Below are 17760 nucleotides of genomic sequence, written 5' to 3' on the forward strand. Positions count from 1 at the left end.
AACCAAAGCGATTAATGGGTTTCACCTGCCCTCTTGGCTGGCCATGGCCAATTTTTGGGATGTACATTAGTACTGTTGATACAGCAATTTTTGTGGGCCCTCGCCTACAGTGTAATCAAATTAATTTTTAGCCCACCTGCATTACAGCTGACGTAACCTCAGCTGTGTTGGGCAATGCAATGGGATATTTTTATGTACCGCCGGTGGGTTCCAGGGAGCCACCCATGCTGTAGGTGCACACTGAGTTTTTAATACATCTGTACACTTCTAAAGAACCCGTCTGACTGGGCCATGCAGTGTGGGCCGAAGCCCACCTGTATTACGCACGACATTACTACCTCAGCTGTGTTGGGCAATGCAATGGGATATTTCTATGTACCGCCGGTGGCTTCCTGGCACCCACCTAGGCAGTGGGTCCACAGGGAGTTTAACCTACATGTGTCCACTTGTAAAGAACCCCAGTCTGACTGGGGCATGCAGTGTGGGCCGAAACCCACCTGCATTAACCCTTTCCAGTCCACTGTGTGACCTGTGAAGACATTAGGGTTTAAGGCTGTACAGCTCCGTTGTTGGTAGACGTCCGTCGGGGTTCTCTTACTGTATATTGCCAGCCTCTCTGCTGTCGGAGCCTATCCTACGTGTCAGCTCATGCAGTACTGGCTTTAGCCAGCATATAACGCCGTTGTATAACGGCAGAAAAAGAGTAAGCCCCCTAGGAAAACCATATACAAATTGGATTGGAAAGGGTTAAGCACAACATTACTACCTCAGCTGTGTTGGGCAATGCAATGGGATATTTCTGTGTACCGCCGGTGGGTTCCAGGGAGCCACCCATGCTGTGGGTCGACAGGGACTTCACAATAGGGAGTTGTACCTGCCTGTGTCTATGAATTAAAAAGCCCGGTCTGACTGGGGCATGCAGACACCTTGACAGAATGAATAGTGTGTGGCACATAGGTTCCCCATTGCTATGCCCACGTGTGCAGCTCCTGATGGCGGTGGCACAGGATTCTATTTCTCATTGCTTCTGTACAGCATTGTGGGCTATCGCTCCGCCACTTTTAAAGAGGGTCGCTGCCTAGCCGTGCCAACCTCTGCAGTGTGTGCCTGCGGTCCCTCGTCATGGCAGACGCAATTCTAAATAGACATGAGCGTGGTGTGGCATGAGGGCAGCTGAAGGCTGCCCAGGGACACTTTGGTGTGCGCTGTGGGGGGGGAGGGGGGGCGGTTGGGCAGCATGTAACCCAGGAGAAGTGTCAGTGGAGTGTCATGCAGGCAGTGATTGTGCTTTGTTGGAGGTAGTGTGGTGCTTAGCAAAGGTATGCCATGCTAATGAGGGCTTTTCAGAAGTAAAAGTTGTTGGGAGGGGGGGGGGGGCCCACTCTTGCCGGTATTGTGGCTTAATAGTGGGACCTGTGAACTTGAGATGCAGCCCAACATGTAGCCCCTCGCCTGCCCTATCCGTTTCTGTGTGATTCCCATCACTTTGTTGAATTGCCCAGATTTTCACACATGAAAACCTTAGCGAGCATCGGCGAAATACAAAAATGTTCTGGTCGCCCATTGACTTCAATGGGGTTCGTTGTTCGAAACGAACCCTCGAGCATCACGGGAAGTTCGTTCCGAATAACGAACACCCGAACATTTTGGTGTTCGCTCATCTCTATTTGAGGGCTCGGTCACACGGGCATTTTAACGTGCATTTTTCCGCACATCAAAAAATGTGCACTAGATAGAACCATTGCTTTTCAATGGCAGCGGTCACATGTGCGAATTTTACTTGTGGAAAAATGCCTGCGGTGAAAATGATAGAACACCGGTTCGCAGAACACACGTAACTGCGGCAAACCGGTGTTCTGTGTTTGTGAAACCCCTGGATGTGGCCGCATCCAGGGGTTTGACCATGCCCTCAAAAAGTCCGACGACAGCAGCGCCAACTCCATTGAGAACACATACTAAAGATCGCAATCCTCTGTGACAGCTGTGTCACAGCTGTCACAGCTGTGGCAGAGGAGAGGGATGTTCTCCCATTAAATTCAATGGAGCAGCTGCCGGTACTCAGCCGCGTCCAGCCGGCTCTTCTCCTGCACTGCTCTAAGGAGTATTCAGCAGGTGGGATTTAAAATCCCTGCCTGCTGAATGGGCTTCCTCTGATTGGCTGAGCACTGGGACCAATCAGAGGCAGCTTGAGGGCTACAAATGTAGAAATAGTAATTTTGTATGTACATTAATTTTATGACTAAAAATGGATGGTATTCCAATGAAGACTTTAGAAATCAATTACAAATGCTGTCAATTGCTATTATAAATTTATAGTTACACTCAATAGTTTGGAAATACAAGCAGTTAACACATTTTTCTTAAAGAGGCTGTCTGGAATATTTTTGATTTTTTTCTATTGATGACCTGTCCCCAGAACAGGTTATTAATAGATAATCTTTGGGGTTTAGTTGCACAAATCCTTAACGATCAGCTGACTACTAGCTATTTTGTCACCATGAAAAGCTCAGGTAGTACACTGTGCTACCCGTAGTGCAGTGGTTTGATTTCATGATACAAGCGCACTGAACTCAATAAAAGCTGCACCTGCAATACCTACTTAGGCCAGTGCATTATAGTCAACTTTATATGCTTCCTTCGCTTTTCATAGGGACAGCAGCACCTGCAATCAGCTGAATCTAAACCCGATCTATCATTAAATTATGACCTGTCCCCAGGACAGGTCAGCTATAAAAAAAAAAAAAGGAAAAAGTCCCTGACAGCCCCTTTAAAAGTAGTTTTCTAAAAGCATGCAGGCATTAATCAGGAAAATACTGATTAATCTATCAGTGTAAAATGTTATCAAATTATCCATAAAATTCTGCTGATTATTAACTACATTTAAGAACCATCTTGACATCCAAAAATTAAAACTGGATTTAGAGTACATTTCTTATGTTTAGTACACCTAATGCATTTTTAAGTTATTACAAGAGCATGTGGAGGATCTTCTAAAATAATGTATTACAGATAAACAAATAACACAAGCCACTGCAAAATTTTAATAACCCTTTTTGTGGTATATATAAAATCCAAGCTACAATGACACAGTTTTTTCTTATTGCCTTTTTCTTAGTCCCAATATTCTCTTATCTACAATATGTTTGTCAACTGCAGATACATTATATAAGTGGCTTCGATGCCACCATACAGCATCTCAGCAACAGATACCCCCAGAATTTCTGACGTAGTTAACATTCAATGAAATCGCCAGGGGCGCTTAAAACAAGCAGGAGAACAAATGTGTCTTTGTTGCCTTGCAATAGTTAACAATGGATAGGTCAGTGTAATAAAAATAACAATAACCATAGTCAGATAAATAACTATACAGGGATCAGACATCGTATATAGTAGTCAGGTAATATATGAGTCAGATAAGTATAGGATACAACAGTAAAGGCCCATTTAAACTGAAAGAATCGCTCAAAAATCGCTCAAACTGTTTAAGTGATAATTTTGAGTGATAATCTTTGCATAACTCTAAGTAGTTAATTAGCTACTTAAAAGGTAATGCAGGTGGGGCGGGATATGGATGTGATAGTTCTGAGAACAAAGCAGCTGTTTTGTATATGCAAACAGCTGCATTGTTCTTGGAGCTTTTTTAGCTGGTGTCCTGCTGAGAACTTCCAGTGGAATATCAGCCTAAAGAATACTATCCTCCCTGCTCGCTAAGAAAATCAGCGTGCGGCACTGATAAGAGTTGTCGGTGACTTCTAGCTTGCTGGAAATCAGCGATGAATGAATAGTGCACGAACAGTGCACCATGGCCGCGCATTTAGATGCAATGGTTATCGCTCAAAATTAGCTCAAAAGCCATCTTTGAGCGATAATCACTGTGTCTAAATGGGCTTTTAGATAAATGGTGGATACAGTAGCTAGATAAGTCCTACTATAGCAGATACAGTACTAGACAGTATATACAGTGTTCAGATAATTAGAAGGTACAGTAGTTGAATAGTGTATACAGTATTCAGAAAAATAAGGCATATGGCAGTCAGATATATAGCATATACTTCAGTCAGATAAATAGTGTATACAGCACTCAGATAAATAGCAGTCACAGTGGCTAGATATTGTAATATATTCAGGGGTAAAATTATGTCCTGCAGTTCCAGCATACATATTGCATACATTCAGTGTCCAAATAAATATTATTTTAGACTGTGCAGGTAAATAGTAGTATACACTACATTCCTGCAACACCATGTAATGTCAGAGGTTGAAGGGGGTGTCCAGATATAAGGTTCTGTACCTGTTTGTCAATCAGTGGTTTTCAGGTTCAGAACCACAAGATCACGCTAGGCCCCAACATAAATATGTTTTTTCTATTATCTAATAGCGATGAAATACCTTACATCTTGTTGCCCTACATTCACTCCTCCTTTATGGTGCTTTCAGACGAGCGTGTGTGTACATAGGTGTGCACAAAACCACGCGTCTATTGGAACCATTGGTTCCCTATGGTGTGTTCACATGTTCGTGCTTTACAGATGTGCAAACACACGTACCTGTAAAGCATAAGACATGCGTGCAACATAGGTCCGTGGTGCGTGTCAATATTTCCCAGCAGGGAGTCCCCTTGTCACTGAACACTGTGACAGCACTGTTACAGTTTTCAGTGACAAGTGGACTCCCAGTGGGGAGTAAAGAATCCCCTGCCACAGCTGTCACAGCTGTGACAGCAGTGGCAGAGGATTTCTTCATCCCCGCGGATGATGAATTCAGTGAATGGCCGAGCACTTCCTGTGATTGGCTGAGTGCTGTGAACAATCACAAGCAGCGCTCAGCTGTCATTCAATGAATGGCTGAGCGCTGCCTGTGATTGGCTGAGAACTCAGCCAATCAGAAACAGCCCTTTCAGCAGGCAGGGATTTTAAATCCCCCACCTGCTGAAAGAGCTTCAGAGCAGTGCAGGGAGAAGACCTGGCTGCACGCGCCTGAGCCCTGGCAGCTGCAGAGAGGTGAGTATATATTTTTTTTATTTGTAACATAATCTAGGGATAATTTTCAGGGCAGGGCTTATATTCAAAGCTATTCCCCCAAAATCCCTGCAGGGCTTGCCAGCAGCCTATTGCTTTCAAAGGGGATGCAGAAATGCCGGTCTCATTGAAAGCAATGGGAGAACATCGCAATCCTCTGCCACAGCTGTGGCAGGGGAATTCTTCAGCCCCATGGGAAGACCCCTTGTCACTGAACACTGTGATAGTGCTGTTACAGTGTTCATTGATGAGGAGACCACCCATGGAGATGAAAAAATCTTCTGCCACAGCTGTAACAGCTGAGGCAGGGGATTCTTTACTCCCCGCAGGGAGCCCACTTGTCACAGTGTTCAGTAACAAGGACGCCCCCAGTGGGGAATATTTACATGTAGCGGCAGAGGGGTGAGTATATATAAATATGTATATATATATATATATATATATATATATATAATATTTTTTTTTTACACAAACCAGGGATGATATTCAGGGGAGGGCTTATATTTCAAGCCCTTCCCCGAAAATCACTGCAGGGGTTGCCGGCAGCCCATTGCTTTCAATGCGGCCGCAGGCAGCAGCCGCTGCCCCACTGAAGGCAAGGGGCACGAACCATCATTCACGCGTGTTTGTGCACGTATATGGGTGAACAATTTTGTGCACACCTATGTACGCACACGCTTGTCTGAATGCACCCTTACTGTGCTTTGTTGCTTTCTCCTCCCAGCAACCTCACGAAAACCTTCTCCTGTATCTTTGACCAAACATGTAATGAAATGGTTAATTTTAATGATGTTTGCTATCAAGTATTTCTTATATAAAGTTCTGGTAGGCTGCTCATGTAATGTATTGTCATTGTGTGATGCAATTATAGTATTTTCTGTACTGACTGCCAAGCGGCTCATGACAACACTGCTCCTTTGTCTTGTCCAGCTGAGGTTTCAACTGTGGGTTAGTAGAGAATAGAGATGAGCGAACATACTCGGTAAGGGCGATTTCGCAATCGAGCACCGCGATTTTCGAGTACTTCACTACTCGGGTGAAAAGTACTCGGGTGCGCTGTGGGGCGGGGGGTTGCAGAGGGGAGTGGGGGGTAGCAGCGGGGAACAGGGGGGAGCCCTCTCTCTCTCCCTCTCCCCCCACTCCCCGCTGCAACCCCCCGCTCACCCACAGCGCACCTGAGTACTTTTCACCCGAGTAGTGAAGTACTCGAAAATCGCGGTGCTCGATTGCGAAATCGCCCTTACCGAGTACGTTCGCTCATCTCTAGTAGAGAACAATGATGGCACTTCAGAACTCTCACTTTCAACCTGGTGACAGACAAGTGGATTCCGCATACATTTATGAGTTCATAATATGAATGCATGCCTTAAGCTAGCCTTGGCTATCCTGAACCTAATTTTGAACATCATAGATTCATATGATCCTCAGAGTTCTGGTCAGAAGATCCACAGTCAGGCCAAGGCACTCATCCAACTTACTGATGCATAAAAACAGCCGGAATATGCTCAGTTTGCCACTGAGCTAAGTTTTTCCCAGCACACTAGCATATTTGGGGCCATGTGCTGTTAATCAATGGGCAGCATACGGACTCATATATGACAATAAGGCTATGCACATTGATTTTTTTACAGACAGACCAATGGCCCGCATGAAAATACTCAAGGCATATCCAATTTCTGTCCATATCACAAATGAGAAATAGGACATACCAATGCATGTCAATGTGCTGCCTCAGTGTAAATCAGACAGCACATGGACAGGTGTCCGTGTGTTGTCGAATGCGAGTCGCACCCGAGTCTCTTGGGCGCAACTCACTCATGACTAGTATGCAACTAGCCCTAGGTGAACAAATGTTTTTGAGCAATACAAGTTCCATAAATCAAATCAAAAAGCTTGAATGCTCAGTTTTTGCAAGCAATACTATTACTCAGTCAGTTACCATACTTTGCAAAATAAGCAATGAAATTACAAAGTTGGCCCTGGTACAACTTTCGGGCTGATCCATGAGTGGAACAGGTTACCACGGGAGGTGGTGAGCTCTCCTTCAATGGAAGTGTTCAGACAATGGCTTGACAGATATCTGTCTGGGTTGACTTAGTGAATCCTGCACTGAGCAGGGGGTTGGACCCGATGACCCTGGAGGTCCCTTCCAACTCTACCATTCTATGATAAATATGTAGCCTTTAAATGTTGTAATTCTCAATCCCATTTTCTCATGGTTTTCCCTTAATTAGAAAGTTTAAGATTTATAATAAAACATTATTACATTTGATACCTAAAAAAGGAAAGAACAATAAAAACAGCATATGTGTCAGATTCTGCACAGAACTAGATATTCACATCTGAGTCCCTGTTATATAATATTAAAATGGATCACATTAACATTGTAGCATATTTCTTTTTTTCAGGTCTTGGAATTGGAAACTTGTTCTATGTATTTAATGAAGATGGCATCAAAGTAATCCAACCGATAGAATGTGAATATCAGAGACATATTAGGGCCACAGAAAAAATTTTTGGAACCCAGGTAATTTGACTACAACCAGTAAATGTGAGATCAAAATAGTTAGTGAATGGGATTATGTACAACTATAAATTCATACTTTTTATTAATGTTGATAATAGAAATGCAGTGTCTGACAACATGGTATAAAGGAGTAAGGCTAAGGCTACATGGTGAGTTTGGCCCCGACACAGGTCACGCGGACAAAGATTGCAGTGTACCCCTACCATCTTTTAATCTAATAGAGGTCAATGAGGGTCATGTTGAGACTCGTAAGTAGCCATGACTGCAACTTGCAGATTGCAAGAAGTCCAGCTAATTTCTAGCAATCTGTCGGTCAAAATCATGGCTGTTTGCGAGTTGAAACATAAACTGCATTGATGTTTATTAGATTAGAAAATTACAGGGCTGCGCTCTGAACTTTGGTCACGTAATTTATGTTGTGATTAAAGTCAGGGCTCAGTCACATGGGCGTTTTAATGTACGAATTTTTAGTGCGCAGAATGTGAATGCACAAAAATTTGCATGACTGAAGCTGGCGGCACGCAGAAAAAAAACACACTTGGCCGCGTTTTTCAGTATCTAAAGTGCGCTGCTCGCTATCTCCTGCTGCAGCTGTGACAGCTGCATCCAGGGGTTTCACCTTTGGGCAATGAGACCGGCGGCAGCAGCAGCGGCTCCATTGACATACAGAGAACATCGCGATCTTCTGCTACAGCTGTGGCAGAGGATTTCTTCATCTCTGCAGGGAGTCCTCTTGTCACTGAACACTGTGACAGCATTGTCAGTGTCCTGTGAGAATGGGACTCCCCACAGTGTTCAAGAAATCCTCTGCCACAGCTGCCGCCAGCCCCATTGAGTACAAGGTGAAACCCCTGGACGCGACAGCATCCAGGAGGTTTCACATCCACAAAAGACGGATACCGCAGTTACCTGCATTTTAAAATCTGCTGTCCTATATTTACCGCTGCACATTTTTGTGCGCAGGTAAATATCGGGCGTGTGACCACTGCCATTGAAAAGCATTGGTTCTATATAGATCGTACGCACGTTTAAATGCCTGTGTGTCTGAGACCGCACAGTGTAGCCTAAAATGGTACACTGTTGTTATAAAAGCAAGTAAATCTTTTATTGTGGCATATCTCAAAAATAATCAAATCTTTTTACCACAAGTTAATTTTTTTAGAGATGCCAAACATAAAAAATATAAATGTATATTCAGAAATACACCTTAGAATTACAAAAATGGCAAACATTGTCTCGTTACTAATGTCTAATCTCTCTGCTAATCCATCAGAATTGTTTTGTGAAATTTAACATTCACTGTATTTATGATAGTCTTTCTGAAATCAGCTTTAATATCTTCTTCTAAATAGTAAATTGTAAAGATTATTTTTTGGGGAAAGCTAAATGGCCGAGTAACAGATAGGAAGCGGATTGTTTCATATAATCTATGACTCCCTTTCTCCAATAAAATTCAATGAGTTCCAGTAATGAGCAGACCAAAACCAAATCAATATAAAGCAAAGAATAGATCAAAAGTCAGCAGACACTAATTACCAGACATTTACATTGAATTGTCTACACAACTGTATTCCTTTCATTTACAAAAAAATACTGTACACAAAAATATAATTAGTTTGAAAGCAAATGTGTGAATACAGTCTTGCCAAGCTTAAAGTCTATGGACATCTTTGGGGGCAATATTTGTTTATATAAATGCATGTATTTTTGGCTGATGATCCTTTTTGCAATAGGGATCAATTAAAAATATTGCTCCATTAGTCTTCTGTCACTTTTACATATCACTGTATATAGTCCCTGCAGTCTAATCAGTGAGGCTATGCTAACACTTTGGTTTCCCTCTGCTCTCTCCTGTCCTGCACATTCTTACCAGCTAATTTATGACTGCAGCAAAGTTTATTTTTTGTGGTCATAAATTAGATGATAAAAATACGCAGAAGAGAAGAAATAAGGGCTGAAAATAAGCCATCGGTCCAGCCTCACTGACATTTTTTTTTATTGGGACTTGGACTGCTGTGTCTATGTACAGTGATATGTAGAAGCTGTAGACAAATGATACACATTTTTAATTAAACTCTATTGCAAAAATTATTAAAATGCACACATTTAAGTGGAAAAAAATGCCCTCCAAAGGCATAACTTCTAGGGTGAACTTGCCCCATTGAATATGCTGACTGATCTATTGGTAGCATTCTTAAAGCAGATGCTGAGCAGGTCGATAAATAGTATGTGGGGGAACAATTAATTAATTTAAAATTATTTATTGAATTTTATCTAAGGGCGCCCACCCGCTGGCGTTTTTTTTCCCTGCGAAATTCGCAGCATTTTTTTCTCTGCAGGGGTCTATAGGACTTGTAATGTTAAAATCGCGATCGCGCAAATTCGCGATTTCGCGGTAAATTGCGATTTTGCGCGATCGCGATTTTAACATTACAAGTCCCATAGACCCCTGCAGAGAAAAAAATGCTGCGAATTTCGCAGGGAAAAAAAACGCCAGTGGGTGGGCGCCCTAACTTTGGAGTTATGAGTCCAGTAGGCAGTCCAACTCAGTAATTGACAGTTGTGTATATATATGCTCAGAAGTACAGGGAAGTTTGTGAATCATCAAGTCTCTCCATCTACTAGACTAATGAGCCACAGTGAACAGGGATTTCAATCAATGCATAACAAGTATTATACTAAATGTTTTCCAACAAAATCAATTTACATATCTCCTACTGCTCTGTGCAACACATCAAACTGCATATTTCAACATGACACATTCTCATTAGCCCCCTCTGTAAATGTACATAGCAACAGAAAGTATATTCTAACATGTATGTCCAGATGAATACATGGGCAGTTGTACCAGAACTAACAGATGGGACTGGAGAAACCTTCAAGATTAGCTGCTTAACCCCTTAAGTACATAAATCACATTTGATTTTGGGCTCTCTTTGATACTTTATTGTGAACCCTGCCTTTGTGACTGTCTAGGTTTCACTTTATATAGTGATAGCTTGCGGTATATAAAACTTTTGTACTAGCATTGCCCGTAATTTACTATAACTATGCTTATGTATTACAGCTAAATAATTACTAAACTGCGATTTACCATACTAGTACTAAAAAAAATTCTGTTTTTAAGTCATCAACAACAACAAAAAAAAGTTGCATATGAAACAAATTGAATGCTTTATATTTTATTTTTTTATTAAATATAATTCACTAAACAGTAAAACAGCATTTACAAAGTTAACACTTTCAAAATTGAATTTCATGGTTCACTAGACTGTTAAAGGGGTTGTCCCGCGGCAGCAAGTGGGTCTATACACTTCTGTATGGCCATATTAATGCACTTTGTAATATACATCGTGCATTAATTATGAGCCATACAGAAGTTATCAAAAGTTATTCACTTACCTGTTCCGCTGCTGGCGTCCTCGTCTCCATGGTTGCCGTCTAATTTTCGCCGTCTAATGGCCAAATTAGACGCGCTTGCGCAGTCCGGGTCTTCTGCTTTCCTCAATGGGGCTCCGTGTAGCTCCGTGTAGCTCCGCCCCGTCACGTGCCGATTCCAGCCAATCAGGAGGCTGGAATTGGCAATGGACCGCACAGAAGCCCTGCGGTCCACGGAGGGAGAAGATGTCGGCGGCCATCTTCACCAGGTAAGTAAGAAGTCACCGGAGCGCGGGGATTCAGGTAAGCGCAGTCCGGTGTTCTTTTTTAACCCCTGCATCGGGGTTGTCTCGCGCCGAACAGGGGGGGGGGGGGGGTTGGAAAAAAAAACAAAAACGTTTCGGCGCGGGACAACCCCTTTAACAGAGCACAGTCCGCAATTTAAATACATAGTTAGTAAATATATGTCAATGAGCACACAAATTCCATAACGCAACAAATGATCATTTGGTGCATTAAATAAACAGATGTAGTTTGTTAAACATTAGTTTGGCACATGTTACATTTGTATATAAAACAACTGCTATCTTTAAATGTAAACAAACAAGGCCTAATATAATTATGCTGTTGTAAAAAAAACTTTCACAAAACACAGGAAGAAAAATTGAAAAAGGTGTGTTTCATAACAAAAATGCATGTGTTTCTTCAACGTACCGAGAGATTTGATCTTTTTGTTGCCCTCAAAGGCTCAGTCACACGGGCGCATCGGCGCCCGTGTTACTGCAGAGAGAGACGGCCGTACCTCAAAACGGACGTCTCTCTGCAGCGCCGTGCGAAAGAACATGTGACCGACTTTATTGCTGGTCATGTGTTCTTTCTTTAGCGCTGCAGAGAGACGTCCGTCTTGAGGTAGGGCCGTCTTCCTCCTGCAGTGAGGGCTCAGTCACACGGGCGCATCGGCGCCTGTGTACGGGTGCCGATGCGCCCGTGTGACTGAGCCCTAAGGGCTTATTGAGATGGGTGTATATCAGTCAGGGTTTCAAGCCTGGCCAATATACACTGCCCTTCTCTCCAAGGACGGGACGGGAGCTAGTGCACTGAGCTCCTGCCCCCTCTCCGCCCCTCGCTACTGTTTGCAATTAGAGGGATCCCTGTCCCGCTATCCTATTGTAAACAGTGTTGAGGGGCAAAGAGGAAGTTTAAGCTCAGTGGACTAGCTCCTGTCCCATCCCACCTCCTCCCCTTGCAAAGAGGGGCAGCGTATGTCAGCCGGGCTTGAAAACCCAACCGATACACTCCCATCTAAATAAGTCCCAAACTTGTTTTTCCTTTGTTAAGATATATTTCTCAATGATGATGTTCTTTAGTAGAATCTCATTGAATGAAGCTTACACACTTACATTAATATTTGTTTTTATTTTCATATTTTATTGCTATGTATCTTCTTTTGAACCAGTAACTAGTAGCACCAGTAACCTTTCAGTTGTATTACAATATTGACATCTATAGTGAAATCCAATTGGTTTCTCTTGTACTGTATATTGCAACTCATGGTGTGCTAAAGTTCTTTAAAAAAATAAACTTGTACAAAACCCTTGAGCTATGGGTTAAAAATATGTCATGGTTTATAGTTCATGATATAAATTGTATCTGAAATTAAATGACACAGATAGAGCTATAATAAAGCTAAAATATATTTTAAAGGTTATCCTATCAGAATGACAACATCTTGGCAGCTAGAAAACAAAAATAGAGGGCTACAAATTGGAAAAATGAGCAACATCCTACATGTGTCAACGTTTTCATTCTCTGAGCAAATTAAAGTTTTATTGCCCATTTTCATAGTGTTCTATTATATCATTTTTATTCATTTGGGAGTACTTACAAAGCACATGATTCCTACTGGATTTCATTGACACTGTAAAATTACCTGTGTAGAATTGCTACCAAAATTTACTGAAAATATGAGTTTTGTTACTTCTGTGTGAACTATTTGCAACAGTAATTTGCTTTTACTCCATAATATAAGTAATGCATAGTATTTTGATTGTATGTATTTATTTATATGCATATAGTCAGCAATAATCTTAAGAAAATAACAAATCCTGGGATTAATACAGGCCTCTACTTCATGATAGAACATCAATTTTAAGTTGAATAATTAATATTTTAATGCAGAGTTACAAGCTAAAACTACATTAATGAATTTGCTGCTTATGGTAATTTCAAATAGTAAATGAATGAGAAATTGATGACTGTGTGGCGTAGTTGTGCTCATGGACATTAACCAATACTTTTCATTAACCCTGCTATTGCCCTACACTGTACTCCTATATGCCTTTATATGGAGATACACAAATCTTTGTGCCATTTCATGTTACATTGTGAAGATATGCTCCTTCATGAAGGCATCCTGCCCTTCACACAGCTGTTTCTAACTGAACAGTAGATATTATATGTGTACTTTGCTGTGCATGAGGTCATTATTATTCACTCAAGAATGAGGATTAAAAACATTTGTATGACCCAGAAAAGAGTAAACACTCTTCCAACCTCATTCGTTTTGAAATTCAAAATATGCAAATATAATTGACTTATTTTCCAATAAATTTTTATTAAGATTTTCATACAATGTACAAATTATACAAAAATACAAACAAGATAGATCTTGTATAATAATGTATCACAAAATTATAAAGATTGCTGTTATAAAAGGAAGAATATACAAAGCTAAGTTGGCTTAACTTAATAACAGCATATTAAAACAAAAAATACAAACATAAGCTTGCCACTTTTTATAATATTGGACCATGCATTGATGTAGACGGTTTCCACTATGGTTAAGTATATGGGTATATTTTTCTCCTGAGGGCTTAGTCAGACGGGCGTTTTTTCACGCGATTTGCGCATATATAGAACCAATGGTTCGCTATGGTATCGGTCACATGTCTGCTTTTTATGCGCATATGCGAAAAATTATAGGACACGACGATTCGCAGATCGCGCCTATCTGCGTTCTGCGTTTTATGTGCGCACCAAAATCATTTTTTTCGCCGGTCAGACGAAGTTTCATGCGCATTTTGATGCGCACGGCGATTTTTCTCCGGTCAGACGGGCGTTTTGCTGCAACGATTAACGCGGCTAGGTGCAGATTTTTCCCGCGATTTTTCGCCGCCGGTCACGCGATTTGCGCATGCGCATGCGACATGTGATGCGCAAATCGCGCGAAAAAACGCCCGTCTGAGGCCGGCCTAAATAGGTACAGGGTATCTATAGAACCCAGCACTCTATTTAGAGAAAACAATTACTCCACCTTTCCCCGAAATTAACTTTGTTTTGTATTTTACTTTAGAAGAATGTATTATTACCTGAAATAATTACTCTTTGTATATATTTTACAATAAATATTTTATTTAAATGAATGTGTCAGGTTTATTAACTATAATTAGGATAACTAATAATTAGGATAATTCAACAGTAGTTATGTTTTAACTGCAAGCAAAAAATTGAGTTATTTGTTTTCACTGCTGCTGTTTGGATTATAATGAAATTGACAGATTATCTAAGAAATTGCAATAAAAAGTAACTAATAAATTTATGGTAAACTACCTCATTAAGGCTAGTAGCACAGGTAGATTTCTTTGTAATACAATTTTCCAATTTTAACATTTGAGCAAAGCTGAAATTCACAGGAGTGCACTCATGTCCAGTGTTTGTCATGTCCGTGTGGCACAAGAGCACCCATCTCAGCACGGGTGCAGGGTGATGTTCACACTTAATGCAATAGCAGCACAGCATGCACTGTAGGACAGTGAGCACCACTCCAGGAAGATGAAAGCATGTATGTCTCATCCGTGCGGCACAATAGCACCACGCTCTGCATGGGTGCAGGGTCACGTACACATTGATGGTATTAGTAATACACCACGCAATGCTGGACAGTAAGCACCACTCCAGGAAGATAGAAGCCTGCCCCTAACCTAACAGGGGGGGGGAAGGGTCCCTGCCTGAAAGCAGAGTAATTGTCCTGATAAGGACAGCCCCATTATCTTCTTCCTGAGCACTGACTATCCCTATTGGAACCCATAGAGAGATGAACTGACACTACAAAGCAAAACAATAATGGTAGCAAAAATACAACTGATTGCAAACAACAGCAATTATCCGAGTAAGGAGCAATTCACCCAGCCTAGAGGAACACCATAATCCAGCCTTTCCTCTAGGGAACTGAATAAGCAGCAGGGAGTAAACGGAGGGGTAAGGATATAAAGCTCTCCATACCTGTTGATTGGAAGAACAACTAGAGAACCACACCCCCAACCTTCTCCCAGGAATGACTAATAGTCAGCATGCACCCATGCAAAATAGAGAGACAGCAACCAGCAATCTCTTCACAATGTGAATTAACTCTTGTTCTGCATAACAAGGCAACAGGTCTAAGCCTGCGTCAGGGCCACCATGCTACAACGCTGTTGCGACCGACAAGCCGTGACTGTGTTCCCTTGATTTGCAGATGCAGCTTGATAAAAGTTGCGCTATAGAAAGTTTACATGTAGCCTCAGCCATGTTTGTCAAAGGAATAGGATTTTGTAAGTAAAAAAAAATCATAGAATGTTGCTAGGAGCACATTTATTTGTAGTTCATTGAAAACACATTTTTTACCTGAATGATACAGAAATATTATACAGACATTGGTAAGATTGCCAGCACTATATGTAAAGGGATATGAAAGAATGTATTAATTCTTCTCATGGTGCTTTCTAGTTGTTGAATGTGCACTGTATTTGAACACTAACAAACATTTTATAAACTTGCTATAGGTAATTCTTAAGGACCAGGTTGTTTAGTACCTTAAGGACCAGACACTTTTTAGGGATTTTACCCATGTGGTGGTTTTACTGCCCTATTTTTTTCCTTTAGCTACCAAAATTATTTTTGCTGCAGTTTTTGTTTTCTGTGACATGTAGGGCTATTTTTTAAATATCTTTTTCAAGTTTTTAGTTTTATTAGGTATAAGAAGCTTAAAAAAAGGATTTTTTTAACATTTATAGTTGTTTTTTTAATGAGTATATTTACACTAAAATAAAGCATGGGAATAGGTTCCTCATTCTTTTTAGGACGTTTTGATATATAATATGTATGGGTTTGGATTACAGGGTGCATACAGCGGCAGTTTTGGTAAAGTCGGCTTTGGGCCATCTTCTTTTTTATGTGTATATTTTTTTTTCTTCTGTAATTTTTTTTACTTATTCCTTTAACAATTTTTTTTTTACCATCTATTTATCCCATGACATCATATAAGACAACCAGGGGGGTCATTCACATGGTCTTTATCTTTTTTTTTATTACACACTTTTCCCTGTAGCTGAGGCAGGCATAGGAGCCCCAGTTACAGGGGAAAATAACCCCCTGTAGTTACAATTGTCACTGGCAGAGCTGATCAGGGTTTGCTAGGACCCTGCAGCTCTGATGTGCCAGGGGGACATGGCGATTACGTGATCACTGGGTCGCGTATTTTAGAAACACTTCCACTTTAACTTTTTAGTACATATTGCTCATTGCACACTATGTATCTGGGAAAGGAGAGGGCAAACTGGTTAAAAAACGCTTCTCCCTTCTCCTCCAGGTTCTCAGCTGAGAACCCAACCTTCTCCTGCTTGATTGCAGAAGCAGGGGCTTTAATCCTGCCCCCTATTTCTGCTATCGGGCGAGGTTAAAGCGCAGGACCAAGTGCCGTAAATTTACAGCGCTTGGTCCTTAAGGGGTTAAAACAGCTCAGAGGCAAAAATTCTGAGGTACCATAGTGTGATTTCAAGGATCCGATATAGCCATAAAGAGAGAATGTACAAATATAGGAGGGCAAAGACAATACATGACTATATTTCCTTACATATACAATGCTTTTTGTGGGATAGAATAATATATTATACCACACTTTTCTGTTCTTAAAAAAAAACAAACAAACAAAAAAGATGTATGTTTAATCTTTTCACACAAGCAAATATCTTCACATTACACAGCTAAAAATGTTGCAGAATCTACTGCGTAACATGCATGTATACACGTGGATTTTGATGTGGAATTTTCTGCATTTTTAGCTGCGAAATGTTGAAATATTCTGCCATGTGAAAGAGTCTTTAGGGTGGTTTCGCAGGGGCGATACAATAGTGTGATTTCGTGCGATGCGAGAGTGAGTAAAAAATGCAGGTTTTGTTTTCCTTTGGGATGTTTTCACCCATGCGATGTTACAAGAAAAAAAAAGCAGCATGTTCTATCTTTCTGCATTTTATGTTTGTTTATCCCCCCATGTTTTCCCACAGAGCCTCCTTTTTATCGCATTGCAAAGTACAAACTTGCGATTTTCGTGTGACGCTATGCTTTTTTTTTTTCTTTTTTAAATCAATTTTTTATTGAGTTTTCAAATATGTTCCATACAGAAGAGTTGCATTAAAGGCATTAACATTGAAAAGGTTACCCTTTTTAAAAGGGTTCTAGCAGCAATTTTATCAGTATAGTCATAGATGTACATTTTTTGCTGAAACTTTAGTTAAACAAGAAATCAAGTAAGAGCATCTGTAAATCATGCTCCTAACAACAGTTTTTCCAGCAGAATATGAGAACATATACCTGGAATAAAGATCAAAGTTTGTAACAAGAATAGCTATAGAAAGAGAAGTGATGGGGAGGGGGAGGTAAAGAGAGGGAGAGGGGAGGGGGGGAACATAGGTAGGCAGGGAGTCAATCCCTCAAAAGAGTAACCTGCGGCTCTCACCCACATCAAACCGGCAAGGGCGTCCACTTTGGCAAAGTCTGAGGCTGAAGTCCAGGGTCGAGGTC

At 41.1% G+C, this 17760-nt stretch overlaps 1 protein-coding gene across 1 annotated transcript in view; it reads left to right on the forward strand.

The window, feature by feature from the left end:
* FSTL5 (follistatin like 5) overlaps positions 1-17760 on the forward strand; it is a 597054-nt gene that overhangs the window by 534475 nt on the left and 44819 nt on the right. Inside the window, exon 12 of the mRNA XM_066574679.1 lies at positions 7427-7545. Coding sequence (XP_066430776.1) covers positions 7427-7545 — 119 coding nt within the window. The remainder of the gene's footprint in view (positions 1-7426; positions 7546-17760) is intronic.

The sequence above is a fragment of the Eleutherodactylus coqui genome, chromosome 7 (assembly GCF_035609145.1).
Source record: "Eleutherodactylus coqui strain aEleCoq1 chromosome 7, aEleCoq1.hap1, whole genome shotgun sequence".
Classification (NCBI taxonomy): domain Eukaryota; kingdom Metazoa; phylum Chordata; class Amphibia; order Anura; family Eleutherodactylidae; genus Eleutherodactylus; species Eleutherodactylus coqui.